This window comes from Procambarus clarkii, chromosome 43 (genome assembly GCF_040958095.1).
Source record: "Procambarus clarkii isolate CNS0578487 chromosome 43, FALCON_Pclarkii_2.0, whole genome shotgun sequence".
Taxonomy (NCBI): domain Eukaryota; kingdom Metazoa; phylum Arthropoda; class Malacostraca; order Decapoda; family Cambaridae; genus Procambarus; species Procambarus clarkii.
This window is the reverse complement of record NC_091192.1, coordinates 32766425-32791337: the sequence shown is the minus strand read 5'-3', so window position 1 is coordinate 32791337 and position 24913 is coordinate 32766425. Positions and strand designations below refer to the sequence as shown.

Genomic DNA, 24913 nt, shown 5'->3' with positions numbered 1-24913 from the left:
ACGCTGGACCTCATTTTCACTAATAATGATGAATTGATCAGGAACATAATGATTACAAATACCTGTTACTCAGATCACAACTTAATTGAAGTTATGACAACCATGGGGAGTAGACTTCAAAACCAGTCCAGATTCCCGGTGGAGGAGATTTCAGCAAATTCAACTTCAATAATAAACAGATAAACTGGGAGCAAATAAACCAGGACTTCACAGAAATAAACTGGGAAGAACAGCTAGAAAATGCAAACCTGAACCAGTGCCTGGAAAAAATAAGCTCAGTAGCACTAGAAATATGTTCAAACCGCATACCTCTAAGAAAAAAGAGGAAGAGATGCAGATTGGAACGGGAACGTCGTTCCCTATATAGGCGAAGAAAACGAATCGTGGAACAACTTGAGAGTCGCACCCTATCTCAAGAACGGCGAAGAAGGTTAGGTAGAGAAATAGAAACAATTGAACTCAAGCTACAAGAATCATACAAAACCCAGGAGAGGCAAAGAGAGCAAAAGGCCATCAGTGAAATAGAAAGAAATCCGAAATATTTTTTCTCCCATACAAAATCAAGATCAAAAACCACATCTAGTATCGGGCCCCTGCGAAAGGGAGATGGAACTTTCACAGATGACAACAAAGAAATGAGCGAGTTACTGAGGAAGCAGTACGACTCTGTTTTCAGCGAGCCATTAAACACACTAAAGATTGATAACCCAAATGAATTTTTCATGGATACGATACCAACATCAAATCATATATCAGACGTCGCCCTATCCCCACTGAATTTTGAAGAAGCCATAAACAGTATGCCTATGCACTCTGCACCAGGCCCTGATTCTTGGAACTCCATATTCATAAAGAACTGTAAAAAACCACTATCGCAGGCCCTCCACATTCTGTGGAGACAAAGCCTAGATACTGGCGTTATTCCTGATATACTAAAAACAGCAGAGATAGCACCACTTCATAAAGGAGGAAATAAGGCAGAGGCAAAAAATTACAGACCGATAGCCCTAACATCGCACATCATAAAAATTTTTGAGAGAGTGCTAAGAAGTAAGATCACAAAATACATGGAATCATAGCATCTCCATAACCCCGGACAACATGGTTTCAGAACAGGGCGCTCTTGCCTGTCGCAGTTGCTGGACCACTATGATATGGCATTAGATGCTATGGAAGACAAACAAAACGCTGATGTAATTTACACAGATTTCGCAAAAGCTTTTGATAAATGTGACCATGATGGTATTGCACATAAAATGCGTTCAAAAGGAATTACCGGAAAAATAGGCAGATGGATCTACAATTTCCTGACCAACAGAACTCAATGTGTAATAGTCAACAAAATAAAATCCAGCCTATCAACCGCGAAGAGCTCAGTCCCCCAGGGTACTGTGCTTGCTCCAGTACTTTTTCTCATCCTCATATCAGACATAGACAAGAACACAACCTATAGCACTGTATCATCCTTTGCAGATGACACTAGGATCTTCATGAGAGTAGGCAACATAGAGGACACGGCGAACCTCCAGTCAGATGTAGATCAGGTCTTTCTATGGGCTACAGAAAATAATATGGTGTTTAACGAAGATAAGTTCCAGCTCATGCGCTATGGAAAAAATGAAAATATAAAAACAGAAACCAAGTACAAAACTCAGGCAAATCATAACATAGAACGAAAAGGCAATGTAAAGGATCTGGGTGTACTCATGTCGGAAGACCTTACCTTTAAAGAACACAATAAAGTAGCGGTCACAACTGCAAGAAAAATGACAGGTTGGATAACAAGAACTTTTCACACTAGAGATGCTATACCGATGATGATACTTTTCAAAACGCTTGTGCTCTCTAGAGTGGAATACTGCTGCACAATGACAGCCCCTTTCAAAGCTGGAGAAATTGCTGACCTGGAGAGCGTGCAGAGATCCTTTACTGCTAGAATCCACTCGGTAAAACATCTAAACTATTGGGACCGACTAAAGAGCCTAAAACTGTACTCCCTTGAGCGCAGGCGGGAGAGGTACATAATAATTTACACGTGGAAAATATTAGAGGGGCTGGTCCCAAACCTGCACACAGAAATATCACATGAGACCAGAAGACATGGCAGGATGTGCAGAATACCCCCGTTGAAAAACAGAGGTGCAACTGGTACTCTGAGAGAGAACTCTATCAACATCAGAGGTCCGAGACTGTTCAACACGCTTCCACTACACATAAGGGACATAACTGGCCGACCCCTCACAGTGTTCAAGAGAACTGGATAAGCACCTCCAAAGGATACCTGATCAACCAGGCTGTGACTCATACGTCAGGCTGCGAGCAGCCGCGTCCAACAGCCTGGTTGATCAGTCCGGCAACCAGGAGGCCTGGTCGACGACCGGGCCGCGGGGACGCTAAGCCCCGGAAGCACCTCAAGGTAACCTCAAGGTAAGGTTACTACTGCTCGGCTTAGACTCGGTTACAAGTATCTCTGGGAATTCTCATTATCTGCCGATGTAGACCTGACCAAATGTAAAACTGTGTCAAAATTATTCGCACACCCTCCGTCACTATGTGATGGAGTGCGAAAAGATACTTGGAACCCAGATTGGTGATCAAGATCTCTGTATCCCATCTGGGCGACTGACAAGGTCATCAGAATTGGGTGACATTTGTTAATGGGGCTCTCTGCTGGACCACCGGCTGTGGTAAGGCTTCTCTTAATAATGTCATTAACCTCGCCATGTCTTGCATGCCATCCTCCTGTCCTTTGGCAGAGAAGGCCATGTCATCCGTACCTGTCGGCCACTTCTTCGCCGTAAATAAACCTGTATTCAGTGTCGATTGGGGCAGAGAGCCACAGCAATTCAGAGGGGCCTGTGGTGTGATATGCATGCCGGCTGCTGACATTGCGATTGCTAATAGGAAGTCACCCGCATGGGGAGCTGCTACAGCTCTAAGTCGGGCAGTGTCATGTGGTGTTGTCGCAGCTTCTAGGCATATTGCAGCATCTTGGTCGACAATGGGGCGATCCCAGCTGGATTGCTTATGGGCTTCAGAAGGTAGTGGTTGGGGTGCTGGTCCTGCGAGAGAAACCCAGTTGGTGGTGCAGACCGTAAAGCTGGGATCATGTACCCCTGCCTGTTGACCTAGGTACTCTGGTAGGATTTCCTTCACCAGATGTCAGATGCCACTGAAGAAGACAGGAACGCTGGTATAGCAATATGTGTTGCTATGCGAACGCCGAGGCCCCTGAGTCTAACAGGAAGGAAAGTCTGTTTCCACTATGAGTAGCTGAGAGAAAGGTTGAGGGCTTTTTCTAGCATTGATTTCAGCAAGCTTCTGTACTCTTCTAATTTAATATTGTTGAAAGATGGCGAACATCTTAGAAAGTAGGTCAGCCTGGGGAGGGACAAGCATCTGGTGATGAGGTAAAGTGCATCATGAGCATCGATGTCTTCAATCCTCTCAATTCATCCTCTTCAGGTTAGTGATCTTATTAAGGACCTCGTCGATGGCATTCCTTCCAAGAGGAGCACCTAGGAGAGTGCTGTCCTCAGGGTTGGTTGTATGAATGTCAGGCAAAACAACCTTTATTCGCTCTGTTATGTGCTGGTTGGTGGAGGTTATTTCGCACTTGGAAGGGTTCAGAGTGAGGCCTAGACTTGCTCCTTGCTCCTGAATTATTCTTATGTCGTCCAAGAGTGAGGCTGGGGAGCCAGCTAGAGTACCGTCATCCAAAAACCAAATGTTGAGCTCACTGGACAGGTTATCGGTGACTTCCTTGATAACTAGACAGAAAAGAAAAGGAGCAAGGGGGTCATCTTGTTGGACACCTTCTTGTGATTCAATTTCATGTTCCCCGAATAGCAGAGTTAGATTCTTGCTGTAGCATGAGTTTCCAAACGGGTAGAGGGAAGGAAAAAAGCGATGAACTGCAGTAAGTACTGCATCCCTTCTATTCAGATTGAAAAGATTTTTGAAGTCCAGTTTTATCAGGGCTTTTTCATCTGTAATGTTGGCATTGTAGGCTCTAGCTGCATGAGCCGATCCACCCAGTGGTCATCGAGATTCAACATTGGCTGTTTCTTAACTCCAGTAAATTTAAGTCGGTAGAGTTTTGCCGGGTTCCCAGCCATGTTGGCGTCTCTTTAAATGAACATGCAGATGCTGTCGCTAAGGAAGCTATCCACACTTGTCCCATCTTCCATAAAGGTATTCCTTATTCCAACTTTTACCAAGTTATTCATGCCTCCATCCTTGCCCGTTGGCAGGGTTGTTAGTCTTTTATTACTGGCAACAAACTGCATACTATTAAGAGTCGTGTGTCCCTGTGGCCTTCCTCCTACCACCATAACCGGCGGTGGGAAACGGCTCTGGCTAGGTTACGTATTGGCCATACACGTTTAACTCACGGTCAGTTAATGGACCACCGCCCTGCTCCTTATTGTCCAAATTGCATTGTTCCACTTACGGTCATGCACATTCTTGTTGAATGTCCTGACTTTCAGGACGAGCGTGTGTCTTGCTTTCCGACCGTCTCTCACGGTCAATTGTCTCTCGATAGAATTCTTGGTGAATTGGATACTTTTGATATCGTTCGCTTTATGCGTTTCTGTTCTTGTATTGGCATCCTTGGTGATATTTAGCGCCCTCTGATTACTCTGCACATTTGATGGTGCTGCATTGCCTTCCCGGTTTGGTGCCTTCTTTTGATAATTACTTACTTCCAGCTGCACCCGTGGGGCGGAGTAGGGAAGCATCAGTATTTCTGGTTCCATATGTACCTGAGGATGTGGTGAAGGCGATGTGCTTCATTTATAGGTCCATTGTATCTTGTCACTCTCCTGTTTGCATGATGGGCAGTATGTTGTATGTTCCGTCGTGTTCTGCAAGTTGACAGAGTGTAATTTGGTGCTAGTTGGATGTTAATACATGGCTTGGTTTGCTGGATGTATAGCGCCTCGCCAATGTCCAGTCTTCTGTTGTAGCTGTATCTGTCAAATATTTTGGGGTTGTTTGTGAGTATATCTCCGGTGATGGTTTGTGATGAATAGAGACTATATGTTCCTTAATAGGGCATTGTTGCTTGTGCATTGATTGGCGTCTTGAAAGGGATGTTGTTGTCTTGTCTATATATTGAATTCATTGGGGCCAACAATCCTCAAGTGGGCATGTAAAGGCATAGACGACATTCGTCTCTTTCAAGAGATTTTGTTTGGTGTCAGCCGTCAGGGGACTTCTTCATGGGCAAGTTGGTAGTCTTGGGTTGCTTGTGGGTCCTCTACCCTTGATGTTTATATTTGTTCTGAAATATATTACTTCAAGAAGTGTTTCTTCGCTAAATCTACCAGTTTTGTTCTGCGTGTCTCATCACCCTCCTGTGGGTCCTTAATTATCCAGACTATTTCCTTGTAATTAGAATCCCAAAGTATTAAAATCTTAGCATCTTGCTCACCATTAGGCAAATCTCATAGCATTTGTAATGTTCTTCCCCGAGGTCTTTTATTGTTTGGCGGGGGGGGGGGGGGGGCTGTAAATCACCACCACTATATTTATGTCATCCACTATTGGTATTCGTCTTATATACGACGAATACGGTGATCGGTTTCTTTTGATAATATTAATTCCTCAAAGCTGATGTGTAGCTGTAGCAGCAGGGGGATATACCACCTCCCTCTCTATTCACTCTATCTCTATTTCTCCTAATGTACCTACTAATTTTCTTCAAATTTTCTTACAATGTACCTGTTAACATTTTTCAATTTTGCTACAAATTACCTACTTAATATTATATATTAGATTAAGGACCTGCCTGAAATGCTATGCGTGTTAATGGCATCACAAGAATGAAAAAACATTATTGCTATGTACTCTCATAAATCCATGGAACCTTCTTGTATATAAATAAATAAATAAATAAATAAATAAATAAATAAATAAATTACTTGATATAGTCCCGAGAAGATAGCATTTTCTATAACACTTATCAGTTTTGTTTCCGTTATTACAATAATGCGAGGTTGTTGTTCTGCTCCTCTTTACTGTAACTTCCTTTTTTGTAATTCCACCTGCATCCATGTACATAACTTTAATTAATGCAGCTCATCTTTACAAGGCAGCTTCTGTTTTGCCCAAGGGGTAATGTTTCCTGTTGTTCTATTTCTGACAGCAGAAAGGGTCGTGTATGATAATGGAGTCACTATTGCTTGCCCCTTTGGATGGATCAAGCCGGCCAGCTCTACTACTTCCTAGTGTATCACTCTCTTGTTTGTGTTGCTTGTTCTTGGGCACTTAATGACACTTTGAGTGTGAAATTGATTAACTTGAGTACGATATTGGCAACTTTTTATTTTTTGTAAATAAAAAAGACAATTGGGGGAATTGCTGAGCATTGAGGCAACGTACCACTGCCTCCTGGCCAACCTACATTTTTATTTTCCTATTTTCAATTTTTTTGTACGGGCAAACTTTGGCGATTCTTCATTTATAATGCTGTTAGTCTTCGACTCTAAGGTCGCTTTCTTCCTGTTTACGTACTCCGGCCAGGCGGGTCTCTGTGGGAGCTGCCCCGCCGCCAGCCACTGGCGGTGTTCTTGGCGGTGTTTTGTTCATAATGGTGTTCTTGTTGAGAGAGGTTATCTTGTTGTTAATGGTGCTGGGGGTGGTGGTGATGCTGGTGATAGTGCTGGTGTAAGTCGTGATGGTGGTGGTGATGGTGATGGTAGTGATGGTGACGGTGTTGGTGGTGATGGTGTTGGTGGTGATGGTGATGATGGTGACGGTGTTGGTGGTGCTGGTGGTGATGGTGTAACACGGGACGGTATTAGCTCTACTCTGTCCTTTACCCTGTCCGTGAATATGCTTACTGAAACTTAAACCAAATTCGAACGGACCCCAGAGCATACTCTATAGCCGAGTCCCACGCCACGTGGTCTTAGCCGCTCGATCGGCTAAGATTCTACAGCCACGTGACGTCGTACTAGGCTTTCTAGCAAACTTAAGGGATCCCTTTATGCCGCCACCACCAGACCATTACCCAGAAGCGTTAATTAATCGGGGTCTGGACCTGGTTGATACCTGGTTGATGGGGTTCTGGGAGTTCTTCTACTCCCCAAGCCCGGCCCGAGGCCAGGCTTGACTTGTGAGAGTTTGGTCCACCAGGCTGTTGCTTGGAGCGGCCCGCAGGCCCACATACCCACCACAGCCCGGTTGGTCCGGCACTCCTTGGAGGAATAAATCTAGTTTCCTCTTGAAAATGTCGAGGACCGATTAATCGATCATTAAAACCTTGGGGCTTGATCCTCAAATTACTTGGAAAAGGGGGAAAAGAATCTACGTTAAGTGTGGGAATTATAACAAAGGAATAAATGAACTCGTAAACATTGTTAGGCTTGCGGCCCAACTAAAACTCAGACTCGTGGAGACCACGTGACAAGGACATGGACACATTCAAATGGAAATAATAAAATACAAATAACAAGCTAATTATTTATTACTGCAAAATCTAAACAACAGCTAAAATCACTCCCTAGACCTTAACACTCCCTTTCGAGGCATGAAAATGAACTATTTACCTATACAAAACCGTAACAACTATACCTCTTAATGCGACCAGCTAGATGTAGTACTGATCTTGTGGAGAGGTGGAGATGGTTGCCCTCCCCAGTCACTGGCCTAGTCCACACTGATTCTACCTCGCTCTGCTCACCAATGAAGCCAGAGGGGTATTCCTACGCCAGGTTACTAGCTTACTAGCAGGGTTTAAATTGAACAACTAATCTCTGTTGTACTGAACAGCCCAGATGGTTGAACTTTGAAACTGAAGGTAATTACACAGGCATCTTAGGGAAAGGCTATTTCCAATTACAATATGGCTATTTGACCTTTGAGAACTACTAAATATGGAAGGCTTTGGTGACCCTTGACCCAGGGTCGCCAAAATTGATCCGCGTCAGAGGCTAGTCCTCTGCTAGTGACGTCACTGACGGTGACTTACTCAGAATTTCAACAATTGAGAATACTCTTGATAAATGAACAGATATATTGTTGAATACAATTTGAATGAAGACTTGAATTTCTCTAAATTACTGAATTCTGTTAAATAATTCGTATATGTTGCTCTAAGACAAAGGCTCCGGCCATTTTGTAATCTTAACCGCTAATCCCAGGAGAGATGACCTTTTTATTCTTGAGTCAGGTCGAGTACCGTCTGACTCCAAACTTTCAAAACCCTCCATGTCTATGAGAAACTATACTGAATAATTCCCTATTAACAACCTAGTTGGTTACAATGGTGGTGATGGTACTGGTGGTGATGGTGGTGATGGTGATGGTGTAAGTCGTGAGGGTTGCAGTACAAGCGTGTTGTTTAGTTCATTTATTATGCACCCCATACCCATCTTGTTGGCGGTAGTGGAAAGGGTTACAGAGGCACATAATGGGCTCAGGCACTGAACCCCACAATACATTTAGCTAAGCAAGTTACAATCTTGATGAGCTAGTTACACAATTTAGTATAAGTCGTCACATCAACAATGGGTTCGAGATCGACCACAAGTACATGTTCTAAATTAAGCAACTGACATATGTGGAGAGTTAGTGTCACAATTGATGTTTGTCCTGCACACCGCCCCCCATCCAGTGGGCAGCGGTGGATAGGTTACAATCACTTAGTTTGCTTTTTTGCTAACCTACAGTTAGCAAACTGGGGATATTTGGCTACAATTTCTGGTAGCAGATCATTTTGAATGAAATATTTACACATCTCTGGAACATTGGTTATAGAATTGTCTCTGAATTCACGTATCTTTTCGCACTCCATCACATAGTGACGGAGGGTGTGCGAATAATTTTGTTGACACAGTTTACATTTGGTCAGGTCTACATCAGCAGATAATGAGAATTCCCAGAGATACTTGTAACCGAGTCTAAGCCGAGCAGTAGTAACATCTAGAAGTCTGCTGATTTTATTGGATTTGTTGCTCCTCTTGTATGATAGTATGATGATAGATGGAATTACTGGTGTCGATTTCACTTTGCCTCAGATCTACAAGATTTTGCTTATTGACAATCGAAGGTTACAATCAATGTCTCCTTTAAAGGCAGATTCTTTGGCTAATTCATCAGCTCTATCATGCATTCGGAGGCCAACATGAGATGAAGTTCACATGAAATGGACTCTGTTACCATCATTAATAATTTTGTTGTATCTGTGTCTAGCTTTAGCACGAACGGGTCGCGAAATTGACATTCTGTCCCGTCGTCTGTTTCTGGGTTCTCTGGTAGGGAAGAGGGCACTCCAGTACGACACCTTCTTGATGTTGGGAACACTCACGAGACTGGGCTGTGAGCCGACTATTCTAAAAAGTCTTCCCCTTTAGTTATTTCCGCTTGCCCACTCTTCCTATAGTGCAGAAGTACTTCCTTACATTCCTATAGTTCTTATGAGATCTAATTTCCACCTCCCACAATTTGTATGAATGTTAATTAGCCAACTAAATTTGTGTTAGGTTTGGGGGGGGGGGGGCCTGTGTAATTACCTAAGTGTAGTTATGTAATGAGAGCTACGTTCGTGGTGTTCCGTCTTTCCAGTACTCTTTGTCGTATAACGCTTTGAAACTACTGACGGTTTTAGCTTCCATCGCCTTCTCACTTATAGAAGGTTTGTTCCAACTTTCTGCCACTCTGTTTGTAAAGGAAAACTTTCTAATATTTTTTCGGCATCTTTGTTTCCTTAGCGTGAGTGTGTGTGTGTGTGTGTGTGTGTGTGTGTGTGTGTGTGTGTGTGTGTGTGTGTGTGTGTGTGTGTGTGTGTGTGTGTGTGTGTGTGTGTGTGTGTGTGTGTGTGTGTGTGAGTGTGTGTGTGTGTACTCACCTATTTGTGCTTGCGAGGGTTGAGCTCTGGCTCATTTGGTCCCGCCTCTCAACTGTCAATCAACAGTTGTATAGATTCCTGAGCCTACTGGGCTCTGTCATATCTACACTTGAAACTGTGTATGGAGTCAGCCTCCACCACATCACTGCCTAATGCATTCCATTTGTCAACCACTCTGACACTGAAAAAGTTCTTTCTAACGTCTCTGTGGCTCATTTGGGCACTCAGTTTCCACCTGTGTCTGCTGATTATGTGATTATATACACACATATATAATATATTATATTGTGTATTAATATGTAATATATTATATTGTGTATTATATTATAATATATTATATTATATTTCCCAATATAATCAACATATATTATGCTGATTATATACACACATGTGTGTGTGTGTGTGGGAGAGAGAGAGAGAGAGAGAGAGAGAGAGAGAGAGAGAGAGAGAGAGAGAGAGAGAGAGAGAGAGAGAGAGAGAGAGAGAGAGAGAGAGAGAGAGAGAGAGAGAGAGGGGGAGAGAGAGAGAGAGAGAGAGAGAGAGAGAGAGAGAGAGAGAGAGAGAGAGAGAGAGAGAGAGAGAGAGAGAGAGAGAGAGGGGGGGAGAGAGAGAGAGAGAGAGAGAGAGAGAGAGAGAGAGAGAGAGAGAGAGAGAGAGAGAGAGAGAGAGAGAGAGAGAGAGAGAGAGAGAGAGAGAGAGGGGGGGAGAGAGAGAGAGAGAGAGAGAGAGAGAGAGAGAGAGAGAGAGAGAGAGAGAGAGAGAGAGAGAGAGAGAGAGAGAGAGAGAGAGAGAGAGAGAGAAGAGAGAGAGAGAGAGAGAGAGAGAGAGAGAGAGAGAGAGAGAGAGAGAGAGAGAGAGAGAGAGAGAGAGAGAGAGAGAGAGAGAGAGAGAGAGAGAGAGAGAGAGAGCATATGAGCTTATCACACACACAACCCATCCTCCGTTTAGATAGTACTTTTTGTAACAATGTACAAATATTTACGTACTAAACAATTAGATAGTGGAATTTAGTACTATTCACTTTATAGTCCGGAAAAAATGAAGCTAAAAAACAAACTTAAATATTCCCAGGCCTAGTATAGCACACATGTGTACTATATTAGGCCTCAGCGTGTATTAGGCCTGGGAAGGTTAGGTTAAATTAATTTAATTTGCCTTGTCATTATATATAGAAATTTTTTCCGGTTTGTCCAAATTCAATAATACCGAGTTCTATTTTCTACTTGCGTTGTATGTCGGTATATGTACTATGGTCCTCAGCCTTCCTGTAAGTCCTATCAAGACAGGAGGATGAGTTGGTGTGTGTGTGTACTCACCTATTTGTGCCTGCAGGATCGAGCTCTAGCTCCTAGAACCCGCTTTTCTAGCCGTTGGTTGTCTAATGTACTCACCTAGTTGTGCTCATCTAATTGTGCTTGCGGGGGTTGAACTATGTCTCTTTGGTCCCGCCTCTCAACTGTCAATCAACTGATGTACAGTTTCCTGAGCCTACTGGGCTCTATCATATCTACATTTAAAACTGTGTATGGAGTCAGCCTCCACCACATCACCCCCTAATGCATTCCATTTACTAACTACTCTGACACTGAAAACGTTCTTTCTTATGTCTCTGTGGCTCATTTGGGTACTCAGCTTCCACCTGTGTCCCCTTGTGCGTGTGCCACCTGTGTTAAATGATTCATCCTTGCCCACTGTCAATTCCCCAGAGAATTTTGTATGCGGTGATCATGTCTCCCCTAGGTCTTCTGTCTTCCAGCGACGTGAGGTGCAGTTCACGTAGTCTGTCCTCATAACTCATGTCTCTTAGTTCTGGGACTAGTCTAGTGGCATACCTCTGAACTTTTTCCAGCTTCGTCTTGTGCTTGACTAGGTACGGACTCCATGCTGGAGCTGCATACTACAGGATTGGCCTTACATATGTGGTATACAAGGTTCTGAAGGATTCCTTACACAGGTTTCTGATAGCAGTTCTGATGTTAGCCAGCCTCGCATAGGCCGCTGATGTTATTCTTTTGATGTGGGCTTCAGGAGACAGGTTTGGCGTGATATCAACTCCCAGATCTTTCTCTTTGTCCGTTTCGTGAAGGACTTCATCTCCCATTCGGTATCCAGTGACTGGCCTCCTAGTTCCTCCTCCTAGTTTCATTACCTTGCATATACTTGGGTTGAACTTTAGTAGCCATTTGTCGGAACATTCCTTCAGTTTGTCCAGGTCATCTTGTAGCCTCATACTATCCTCCTCTGTCCTGATCCTCCCCATTATTTTTGCATCATCAGCAAACATCGAGAGGAACGAGTCAATTCCTTCTGGGAGATCATTTACGTATATCAGAAACAGTATAGGTCCAAGGACTGATCCCTGTGGGACTCCACTGGTGACTCCCCCGCCACTCCGAGACCTCACCCCTCACGGTGACTCGCTGTGTCCTGTTGCTTAGGTACTCTCTTATCCAGTGGAGTACCTTCCCTTTCACTCCTGCCAGCATCTCCAGTTTGTGCACTAGTCTCTTATGTGGTATTGTGTCAAGCTTTCTGGCAGTCCAGAAATATGCAGTCTGTCCAGCTCTCTCTCTCTTGCCTGATTTTTGTTGCCTGGTCATAGAACTCAATTAATCCTGTTAGGCATGATTTGCCATCCCTGAACCCATGTTGATGTTGTGTTACAAAGTTCTTTCGCTCCAGATGTTCCACTAGCTTTTTTTGCACAATCTTTTCCATCATCTTGCATGGAATGCAAGTTAGGGACACTGGCCTGTAGTTAAGTGCCTCCTGCCTATCACCCTTCTTGTATATTGGGACTACATTGGCCGTCTTCCAAATTTTTGGCAGTTCACCTGTTACCAGTGACTTGTTGTACACCATGGATAGTGGCAGGCACAGAGCTTCTGCTCCTTCCTTTAGAATCCATGGTGAGATTCCATCCGGGCCTATAGCCTTTGTCACGTCCAAATCTAGCAGATGCTTCCTCACCTCCCCACTGGTAATCACAAACTCCTCTAGTGGTGTCTGGTTTGATGTTCCCTCTCTTATCTCTGGGACTTCTCCTTGCTCTGAGGTGAAGACTTCCTGGAATTTCTTATCGAGTTCCTCGCACACTTCCTTGTCGTTTGTAGTGAATCTTTCTGCCCCTATCCTCAGTTTCATTACATGTTCCTTCACTGTTGTTTTCCTCCTGATGTGGCTATGCAGCAGTTTGGGTTGAGTCTTTACCTTGCTTGCTATGTCATTTTCATATTGCCTCTCTACCTCTCTTCTCACCCTGACGTATTCATTCCTGGTGCACTGGTATCTTTCTCTGCTCTCTAGTGTTCTGTTGTTTCTATAGTTTCTCCACGCCCTTTTACTTAGCTAATTTGCTAGCTTGCAACTCTGATTAAACCATGGGTTTCTCATCTCCATTTCATTTTTTTCTTTTGGACTGGGACGAACTTGTCTGCTGCCTCCTTACACTTCTGTGTGATGCAGTCCATTTATTTATTTATTTATTTATTTATTTATTTATTTATTTATTTATTTATTTATATATATATACAAGAAGGTACATTGGGTTTGTGAAAATACATAGCATAGTATTTACAATCTTGTAAAGCCACTAGTACGCGCAGCGTTTCAGGCAGAAAATTTGCCTTGGTAAATGATGGAAAATTGTCATCATGCCTTGAACCATCTTTCCTCTGAGCTCTGTTTCCCAAGCTATTTCAGTTAGGAATTTTCTCATCTCCTCATAGTTTCCCTTCCGAAATGCCGGCCTCTTGTTTTCTGGTCCCTTCCTTGAGTACATTAACCCTTCTTCGACCAGATATTCAAACAACAGTACACTGTGGTCACTCATACCCACGGGGGCTTCAAGACCGATTTCCCCTATGTCTGAATCGTTCAGAGTGAATACTAGGTCGAGTCTTGCTCTGTGTGTGTGTGTGTGTGTGTGTGTGTGTGTGTGTGTGTGTGTGTGTGTGTGTGTGTGTGTGTGTGTGTGTGTGTGTGTGTGTGTGTGTGTGTGTGTGTGTGTGTGTGTGTGTGTGTGTGTGTGTGTGTGTGTGTGTGTGTGTGTGTGTGTGTGTGTGTGTGTGTGTGTGTGTGTGTAGCATTAAGGAACCACTTGAAAATGTGTGCGTTCTAGAAGTGAGGCAGCAATATAATCCACGACAAATATGAATACGCCATGTATGCTTTATATGGCAAATATGAATAAGCCATGAATAGTATTATGTGACTCAATTGTAAGTTGGGTCAGATTGTATAGGAGAAAATAGGATTATAATAATAATAATAATAATAATAATAATATATCACACAAAAATGCGAATTCAAGGCATGACCCCTGATAGAAATATTTGTATCTAAGATGTTCATCTTTTTATAATTTACAGTTTACCTGTTAGCGTCAAGGAGACACTGTTAAGTGTTTGACCCGGGGGGTGATAATCTAGTCCAGTACACATATATAACTGTTATTCGTAAAGGATGCTGAATTAGAGGAAAATATGGTATATGATAGTGAGTATTATTTACTGTGAGATGAGTGTATTTGTAGGTTAAAGGTTGAGAGTTGAGATAGAGGTTATAACATCATTTACCTGTGTATTCCTCCGCCTAGTCCAGCCTCGCTCGTTTTCTGTGGCGGACCTCAGTTGTGTCTCGACCAGTGTACGTGGAGGTTGTGTACGTCTTGCTAAGGTTTTGCAGAAATGGCGCTCGACACGGGAATGAAGTGTATTAAGTATCTCCTCTTCATCTTCAATCTCCTGTTTGTGGTCAGTGTCAACTTTTTCTCAACTTGTGAAGCGTGCGGGGGCGAGTTGACGGTTTGTTGACATTACTGTATGGAGAGAGAGAGAGTATCCGGGTGGTGAACGCTGTGGTTACTTGCTAGTACTTATTCTGTATCAACTGTTGTAATAATATTTGTACTTCGTTTGTACTTCAGTACTTTATCCACTTGTTGTAGGCTGATGATGAGTCTTCACTAACGCTTAATTCCTTAGCATCAGCAGGCGACCAGTCGCTAAATTACAATTGTCGCTCAACTTTGTCAAACTAAAATCGGGTTTTATTTTGTCTCCATTTGACTTGTATATCATAATTGACTTGTGTTTTTTTTACGGTTTTAAATTGAAGTTTTTCACGAAATTGTTTCATTTCTTGACCTTTAGTCATGTCTAAGGCATCATGAATGTGTAGTTTGTATGTTTGGAGTTTGAATGGTCGTGTTGAATGTCAACCGGTAAATGTTTCCACTTTTTATAATGCCTGTGTGCGGATAGTCTTAAGTCCTGGGTCGTAAGTCATTTACGAAGCTGTCACAGTGGCAGTTAATTAGGCTTCCCACGGTTGGTAGGCCTTACGTCCAACACCAGCGAAACATGGGAATGGTTGGTAGGCCTTACGTCCAACACCAACAAGCTTGGGAATGGTTGGTAGGCCTTACGTCCAACGCCAACTAAACATGGGAATGGTTGGTAGGCCTTACGTCCAACACCAACCAAGCATGGGAATGGTTGGTAGGCCTTACGTCCAACGCCAACTAAACATGGGAATGGTAGGTAGGCCTTACGTCCAACACCAACCAAGCATGGGAATGGTTGGTAGACCTTACGTCCTACACCAACCAAGCATGGGAATGGTAGGTAGGCCTTACGTCCAACACCAACCAAGCATGGGAATGGTTGGTAGACCTTACGTCCTACACCAACCAAGCATGGGAATGGTAGGTAGGCCTTACGTCCAACACCAACCAAGCATGGGAATGGTTAGTAGACCTTACGTCCAACACCAACCAAGCATGGGAATGGTAGGTAGGCCTTACGTCCAACACCAACCAAGCATGGGAATGGTTGGTAGACCTTACGTCCAACACCAACCAAGCATGGGAATGGTAGGTAGGCCTTACGTCCAACACCAACCAAGCATGGGAATGGTTGGTAGACCTTACGTCCAACACCAACCAAGCATGGGAATGGTTGGTAGACCTTACGTCCAACACCAACCAAGCATGGGAATGGTAGGTAGGCCTTACGTCCAACACCAACCAAGCATGGGAATGGTTGGTAGACCTTACGTCCAACACCAACCAAGCATGGGAATGGTTGGTAGACCTTACGTCCAACACCAACCAAGCATGGGAATGGTAGGTAGGCCTTACGTCCAACACCAACCAAGCATGGGAATGGTAGGTAGGCCTTACGTCCAACACCAACCAAGCATGGGAATGGTTGGTAGGCCTTACGTCCAACACCAACCAAGCATGGGAATGGTTGGTAGACCTTACGTCCAACACCAACCAAGCATGGGAATGGTTGGTAGGCCTTACGTCCAACACCAACCAAGCATGGGAATGGTTGGTAGGCCTTACGTCCTACACCAACCAAGCATGGGAATGGTTGGTAGACCTTACGTCCTACACCAACCAAGCATGAGAATGGTTGGTAGACCTTACGTCCAACACCAACCAAGCATGGGAATGGTAGGTAGGCCTTACGTCCAACACCAACCAAGCATGAGAATGGTTGGTAGGCCTTACGTCCTACACCAACCAAGCATGGGAATGGTTGGTAGGCCTTACGTCCAACACCAACTAAACATGGGAATGGTTGGAGTTCACTACACCATTTCCGTACATGGGAGACGATCGATGCATCGTATTAAGTAATGTATTGAACACTGAGTAGTGTGCGTGGCGGCTGTGTTTAGTGCGTGTAGTGCGAGTTTTGGGGAGTGACAGGTGTATGAGAGACGCTGGAGCGGGAGGAGGATGACAGGTGTGCGAGGCGGCTAGGGAAGGGACGGGGTGGCAGGTGTGGAGACAGGTGTGTGTGACGTCTATGGTAGGGAAAAGTTATTAAATGACCTAAATACTGTGCAGTTTGCTCGTGACGTTGCAAAGACAAATATTATAGGTTCCGCTTAATTTCAGATGATCGTGTGCTCTTGTACTGCATTGTATGTTTTTCTAAGTAAGGTAAAGTAATTAGGAGAAAGCGCCAAGCCAGTGCGACTATGCAGCACTTGGATGAAATGAAAGGACTAGGCTCTAGCACAGGAAGCAGAGTGAAATTCCTTGACGCCTAACCACTTCGACCATCGGGGATCGAACGCCGACCACATTAAGATACAAGGTGTTCAGACTAATCACAGTGGAGGAATTAATAATAATTTTAAAGTTTTAGCTCAACTTGATTCTCTATAGGTTTAGTTCGATTAAATAAATAAATCAAACCTATATTGTTTGCTGACGATACTACCCTTATCTATTCAAACCTCAACCCACATACACTAAATAATGTTGTGAATAATGAATTAAAAAAAGTCCACTTATGGATGTCAACGAACAAACTAACATTAAACATCGAAAAGACTTACTACATCTTATTTGGAAGCAAATCATCAAATGCAATTCGGCTACAGATAGACAACATTAACATCAGTAATAAAAATGATGGCAAGTTTCTTGGCCTATTCCTAGACAAGAGACTCAACTTCAGCACCCACATTCAACACATAACTAAGAAAGTCTCTAAGACAGTTGGTATACTCTCCAAAATCAGATATTATGTTCCTAACTCTGCTCTCCTCTCACTATATTATGCACTAATCTACCCCTATCTTAATTATGGTATATGTGCTTGGGGGTCTACCACTGCAAACCACCTTAAGCCCATCATCACACAGCAAAAATCTGCTATCAGAATAATAACTAACTCTGCTTTCAGACAACACTCAGCTCCCTTGTTTAAATCCCTAAACTTGCTAAATATTAACTCCCTCCACACATTCTCTTGTCAACTACATTTACAAAACCCTGTTCTTAAATGCAAACCATGCTCTGAAACTCTCCCTGGACAGATGTAATAGGACCCATTATCACCACACCAGAAATAAATATCTCTTTGATATCCCCAGGGTCAAACTTAATCTGTGTAAACACTCTATGCAAATTAAGGGACCTAGTCTATGGAACTCACTCCCTAGTGAATTGAAAAACTGTAAAACTTTTGCCTTATTTAAAAGCAAAACCAAAAAGTACCTAACTTCATCTTCTTAGTTTCCTACACTGAGCTTTAAATTTGCTCTGTACCTAGTGTTACCCAATCTCCTAATTTTTATGTAATATCAAACAACCTTATCATTGTGTTCATTGCTGTCTTCTTTTATGTGCTAGCCATTTGCTGTATTGTGACTACCAATTTTTGTCAACTACCATTCAAGCTGTCATTGCAATCAATCTTAGCTACCTATGTGCTTTAATATACTGTACCTACAATTTTCTCTCGTCTTCTTTTTTTTTCATTTCATGTAACTGTTATCATTTTTTTGTCTAAATTTTGCAAGTATTTACCTCCTTAAAATTTTCTTAGATTAAGGACCTGCCCGAAACGCTGCGCGTGCTAGTGGCTTTACAAGACTGTAATTACCATATTTGTATCCTCACATTCCTTGTGTACATTCCTGTATATGCATAAATAAATAAATAAATAAATAAATAAATAAAATACTTTGGTGGCTATATTGGCCGGGCAGGGGGCCCCGTAGACAGTCCTTCCTCTTTAAATTTAATTTTTTTTAAATTTTGCCCCGAGGAGCGAGTTTACTGGGCAGCGCCACTCATCTTGAGTGGACACACCGCCATAGCAGCATGTACAACACTCCCCAATAGGAAGAAAACCCGCTGGGTTGTTCATCCTGTCACCTGTTCCTTCCTCTTGTGTTGGAATGTGACTGCATCAACACGTACGGTGCTACACTTACCTGTATCCGGCTTCTCGGTCACTTCCTGTAGGAACTTGGTTCTCTCTCCATAATTAAACATTTGTGGCTGCAATATTTATTGGAAGGTTAATAAATCTGTGGGCATTGATGCCAAATATTTACTACCCCTAGTATGTAATAGTTTATATTTACTAGGCCTACAGGAGTAAATTACCGCATCATATCTCTGCCCATCGCCATCCTAGTGATATACGTCTCATAAAGCCGGCATCAACATGTAGCCAAATGGGAGGTGGGGAAAAGTTGCCAGTTTAATACTGGTTATTAGTACAGAAACTTAATACATTCCACAGCGTTCAAATTCCTTTGTGTGTGCATATGACCTTGCAAAAATTTGTCCTCGGTAATCAATAGCAAGTGCTCACTCATCGGTCACGAAGACAGTCTGACTCGGTAGCTCAGTTTTGTGATTCCCCCTTGTGCACCGCACTAAGTTTTGTAAGGGATATTCCAAGGGCTTACCCTGGCTGGCCCACTAGGTGTTATTATTTTTCTTAGGCGGTGGATATTGGCCTCCGTAAGATTGTCCAATGTGTTCTAATCCTGCATTGTTAAACTTTTGAGTGGAAATCGTATTTGAGTTCTAACTCTTCACTGTTAAAAATTGTTCCAGTGGTCCGTTATTTCTCCATGAAATTAGACCACTACTTTTATTTCCTCTTCTGCAACCTGTGTCCATTTCCTATGCATATGGATATCCAAGCCTAACGCTGTGTAAATTCACATCTATTCTTCTTTCCTCTTTAATCAAAATAAGTGGTTCATGGTTGGTTGAATCCTTGTACCAATCTGCAGATTCTGGTATCTAGCCGCTGCATTATGGTCGCTGTATTGATCTCTTATTAGGCTGCCCTAGACTGGTATGTAAATGTCTACATTCCTCCTCCTTAGTTGCAAGGTTTGCAGTCATCTGTAATGTCATTCCCAGGTATTCTACCTGGCCCTGGCACGCAGTTGGTAGGTATTCGACGACCTTTACGTTTGTTTGCATTAATGGTCCCCAGTAATCATTAAGCTGGTCAGAAACCGGACCGCGTGGACGTAATCCTCGGAACCACCACAAGGTAACCTACTATTTACAGAACATTTTATTTTGCCTATCCGCACATCTGTGCCGGGTAAGTACGACGGGCTCACCATAGCCCGTGCCGCTTGGAACTTTTTGTTTGGAGTAGCTGAATCTGAAACAATAATAGTTTGCCTATCGTGCCAGTCGCACGCATATCTTGAGGGTGGTGGTGGGAATTGTGCAACTCTTCCCCCCCCCCCCCCCTCCATCCCTTCCCGGGCAGACCTGGGTAAACTGTAGCAAGGGATTAACGTTGCGTATGGTCGATTTAACGCTAGTAGAGCATGGGTTGCTTGCTGGGTCCGATGCATACTTGCAGTACACAAACTTAGGACACGTGGTTGTGATTTTTGGTAGGATACCCTTTCATTTTCATAACACTACAACTTTTTTTTTGTTTTGTTTTAAGCGCATTGGTGTATAAGGTTTAGCTGGAAGGTTTACTCGTCACAGTTCAAAGTGAATGACAAGCAGTTTCCGGTCTGGTTAAAATGTGATTTGAATTCAAATTTCGTAATAGCGAGGCGAATACGTTGATGATCGTAAATGTTACGGCGATATTATTATAAACTCTGTATAACCAAACACACACTTGTACAGGCTAGGCCATTTCCGAATGTGCACTCGCTCTGGGAAACTTCCCATTGTTGATTGGTAGGAACAAGAGCGTTGAATTACTGGCTTATGCGAGAAGGTAACTATTTCATATTTCAAATACAACTACTTTTATTTAATTTTTAGTAGTTACTTACGCTACATAAATTTTACTGGTCTACAAATACTGTTGAATCACTTCTAATAACCTGATTTTTATTTTTAAATTTGAATTTATAGTTCCACACCGATGGCTTGTGCACCCTGCTTATACTAGTCGATACATTTTCATCCATTTATACACTTTTAAGTTCAATTGGATCTCCTTTATGCCTTTAAAGAAAATGTAACCCCGGATCTTGAGACAATTCATAATACTGTACTAAGGTTTAATTTAATTCTGCATTTCCTGTCATGTATGTAAGAGAATGTTCATTGCGTATTACAATGACCAAACTGGACACAATCAGCAAGGTATCGCTAACACAAGTGCAGCTGTTGGCCAACATTAATATCCGTGGGAAAAAATTTAGTGTACTCCCCTTTGGAGTCAAGAGATGCCTCTCATTGTATGGCCTCAATATTCTTAAATACATTACATTACACTTTTGTGTAATGTGTGTAATACATTTTGTATTGTGTAATACAAATTTTATGTCGTAGAATTGTCTGAATAATACTTTTGTGTAATACATTACACTTTTGTGATGTAGAATTAGCTGATCTTAAAGGCTCTAGATATAAGTGTAATTATGAGCACATTGAACACATAAGGTATGGTTGTGATGAATATGGGCTGACATGACGGTTGTGTATACATCTTGATGCACAGACTGTTCGCATGTTTACCATCCAGGCCTTGCAAGTTTTTTTTTTAATAAATTAGCAACATTGGTAATTTATAGCTTACTGAAGTTGAAAACGTCCCCGAATTTGATTGAATGTCATGGTTTAGAAAGATTTATCTAGATATCGATATAAAAATAGAGTATTGGGTGATATCACTCATCTTGTGGGTGATATATGAATGAAACGGTAGCATACAGCACTACCCCCCCCCCCCCCAACCGCCGGATAAAGAAAACCCGTTAGGGTTAAGAATGAAGAAATGGCCAAAGATACGTAAGTTGCAGCATTAAATGTCATAGGCACATCAGGCAAATAACTGATTGGGAGCCACTGCCAGAATATGCAGCCTATAAACTGACAAAAAAATACATTCACTTGAATACTCCATTATTGAATATGAAATCTTTAAAACTCTAGCCTACTGAACAATCGACTATGTAACTTATTTAATTATATATTTGGATTGTATCTTCTAAAACACTTTTTCAAATCAATTTAGACCATTTTGATTGCCACTGGAGTCGACTAGTATATTTTTATTAAATCCCAACCCTCCCGGGTTTCATATAAACGATTAGGCAGCCTTTCTTGGATAGTAGTCAGTGGAGGTAAACCTCCACTGACTACTGTCCAGTATAGTGCATCATGGCAAGAAACTGTTGCCATGATGCACTATTTTTCTTAAGGGTTAAAAAAAAAATTGTCCAACCCTAATCTATTTCGATCTATTTCCTTGTGTGTGTGACCTTGTCTTGGCAGTGAATATGAACAGCGTCTTGACTGCCATAAGACCTTACGGCACTGAATTTCTCGGATTAAACGAAAATGTATATTATCAATAATGTTAAAATCAAGGTTTGGTCATCCCGTCAAAAATTTAAAAGCAAAAAATTGTCGAGGCTTGGTAGAGCTGGTTGCTTGAGATGTCAGTGGAGTGACGTGAGGGAGGCAGGCGTGCCCGTCCCAGGTCGTGGAGGCTATAGTCATATATTATTCATCACCTCGGGAGCAGTTGCCAGCCAGACCCGCAGCCTCACTTTATCTCAGAGTTCTTGGGGCTTTGCTGCTCCAGGATGCTCTTACTTTGCCAGCTTTTGAAACGTGTTGCAAGGAAGGTAGACGACAAATTGTAGCGCGAGTTCTCGCAAGATCACAGCAAGAGTAGATGTCAAAATGTACGTTAAAGATATCGAGAAATTGATGTTAGTTTTTGGGATTTGGGATTTGGTTTGTTTAGCTACCCCCCCCCCCCTTCCCCCGGGTTTTTATTGTTTAGCCTGGATATCACTAGTTGAATTTAAATAATTTGATTGAAGTGCATTGTAACTTTGACGCATTTTTGTAATCTTTGAAAAAGTCTCCATAACTGTAGAAATTTAAATTTGTTTTAATCCGTTTTGACCTACAGGTTAAGGTATGGGATCGACAAAGTCTATTCTTTGTGTATCTATAATGTTCCTCAGTACTATGAATTTAAACCGTCAATCATCATGAATGTAACATTAGTTTTATTAAAAAATGTTGATACCTATCAATGCTTCACCCACCTAATCGTGGGCCCGTAGTGGGTTTCACGCCCATTTCTTATATACATTATTTCCCCTCGCCGCCTCATTTTCATATTTTGCAGCATAAAACTCCCAGCGTTGTCAGTGTGGCTGTTTAAACCGGTGCTTGGAGTGCATGATCAAATTACCAACATGACCAAATTACCAACGTTAACACTAGTACAGAGGGATTTGTGTATTAACATCGCCTAGCACTTTTTAAATTGGTTGTGGGATCACGGACCGAGTCATTTTTTTTACAAAAGGGTCATGCGCATTTAGCAAGGATTTCTTTTAACTAGTAATTTCTGTGACCAAAAACAATTTAAATTCAATTTCTTTATTATGCACCCCATACCCATCCCGTGGGCGGTGGTGGAAAGTGTTAGAGGTACATAATGGGCTCAGGAACGGAACCTCCATAGTTAATTTAGCTAAGCAAATGGCAATCTTTTGAAGCTAGTTACATAATTGTTAATGTTATATATACATGTACATATATATATAGTCATTTACACATATATATCTATAATCTTTTTATATCAAGTGATTGGACAAGTCTCTATACAATGGCACTTTACATTAGGATAGTGATCAGATTTTACCGAGTAGGCTGCAATCAATATCTAATTAATCGTCATTGTTTTGAGTATGATGGATGGTTGTGCTTGAAAAGTCTCGTTCAGTATTATATAACGGCTTCTATTGTTTAGCGAACACGGTTTGTTACGTTGATTGTCTAGCATGTAAGCGAGCTGCAGAAATGGTGAAGTGTTGGCGGAAGTGGTGGACCGTCTCTGTCAGAAAAGGTTCGTCCAGATGGCGGGGAACCCAAAGACGCATGCATCAGTGTGACGGTAAAGCGTTGGTGTTCAGCTGTTTCAAAAGCTAGGGGCAGGGCCTCGTCACATTAGAGAAAAAAGAGAAAAGCTGGAACTTTCGTCTGTGGTAAGGTAATGGGAAGACACACAAAACACAAGTAAATTTAACAATGAAATTTTAATTACTTTAGAAAAACAAGACATGAATAAAGTTAAGCATATAAAATATAAAAGACAAGTCAACAAACAAAATAATATGAATAATCACTGGCAAATGAAAAGTTACGTTAAGACAAGTGAGTTTCAGTGATGGCAAAATATGAATGGAGCTGGAATATTGGCTTCGAGCTGCCACCTCCCTTAGTACACGAAAGCCAAGGCTTAGTCTACCAGCGAGAGATGTCAACTGCAAGGAGCACTGAGATATTCTGACAATACTGGGCCGCTGCAGCCCAGACATCAACTTGTGGCGGAGGGTGGAGGGCAGGTGCGACGGGACACCAGCCAATCGGCGACAGGCAGGCAATGGACAAGCAGTTTTCCGGTTTACGGTGGCGGTAGGTAGCAGGTGTCACTGTGTGCTGGGTACGATTTGCTCTCTGGGCAAAACGTTTGGCGATACTTGCTGTACGTATCTTCTATATTATCTTGTTTTTACGTACTTTGTAGGGAAGAGCAGGCTCAATCTCTCTTGAAAGAGATTATCGTCACAATCAGTTTTAACGTTTTGTTGTTTACTGAGAATGTGTTTCTCAGAAATAGGCAATATTACTTATTAGAATGTTTTGAATAATTAGAGCTAACTTACGATGAGTGGGTTAGGTTCTGTTGGACATTATTAGTATTTCTACCTGTCCCCAGGACGGGCTGAGAGCTGCGGGGCCATCCCTTAAGCAGCCCGTCCTCCAAACAAACCCAAAAGTGATTCTATGCACTCGCCAAACCCTCTGTTTATGAATGAAAAGCGATTTACACACACGACTCACAACTTATGATGATCGAACTCTTCCGGAACAAGTGCTTCACTGACGAATTTTGTCCGAACCACAACGCTACAAATGCTTCACTCACGTAATACAAATAAAATTATTCGCCATTAGAACCTAAACACCTAACCTATGTCTATATATGCACACTATACTAATATATTACAATATTAATTTATATTTGATAAAATTCCTGTTTTGAATGAACGGCATGTTAAAATTTATGAATGCGTCTGTGGGGTCGACAGCTGGATGTAATGGACGTGAGTCGAGGACGGGTTGCCTTAAGACGCATTATAAATTTGTAATCGTAATAAGTTTCTTCTCGTATATAAATTCTTATACATTAAAGTTCCATGTATTGTTAGGTGTTAAGGTTAGGCGATTATTTTCATTTCAGAACGTGAATGAAGCATTTAAAGGTG

At 42.3% G+C, this 24913-nt stretch overlaps 1 protein-coding gene across 1 annotated transcript in view; it reads left to right on the top strand.

Annotated features, from left to right (window-relative positions):
• Window positions 1–14469: 14469 nt before the first annotated feature.
• The window catches only part of LOC123755932 (CD63 antigen), a 178734-nt gene continuing 168290 nt past the window's right edge, over window positions 14470–24913 (top strand). The window contains exon 1 of the mRNA XM_045738896.2: window positions 14470–14610. Coding sequence (XP_045594852.1) covers window positions 14545–14610 — 66 coding nt within the window. The 5' untranslated portion in view covers window positions 14470–14544. The remainder of the gene's footprint in view (window positions 14611–24913) is intronic.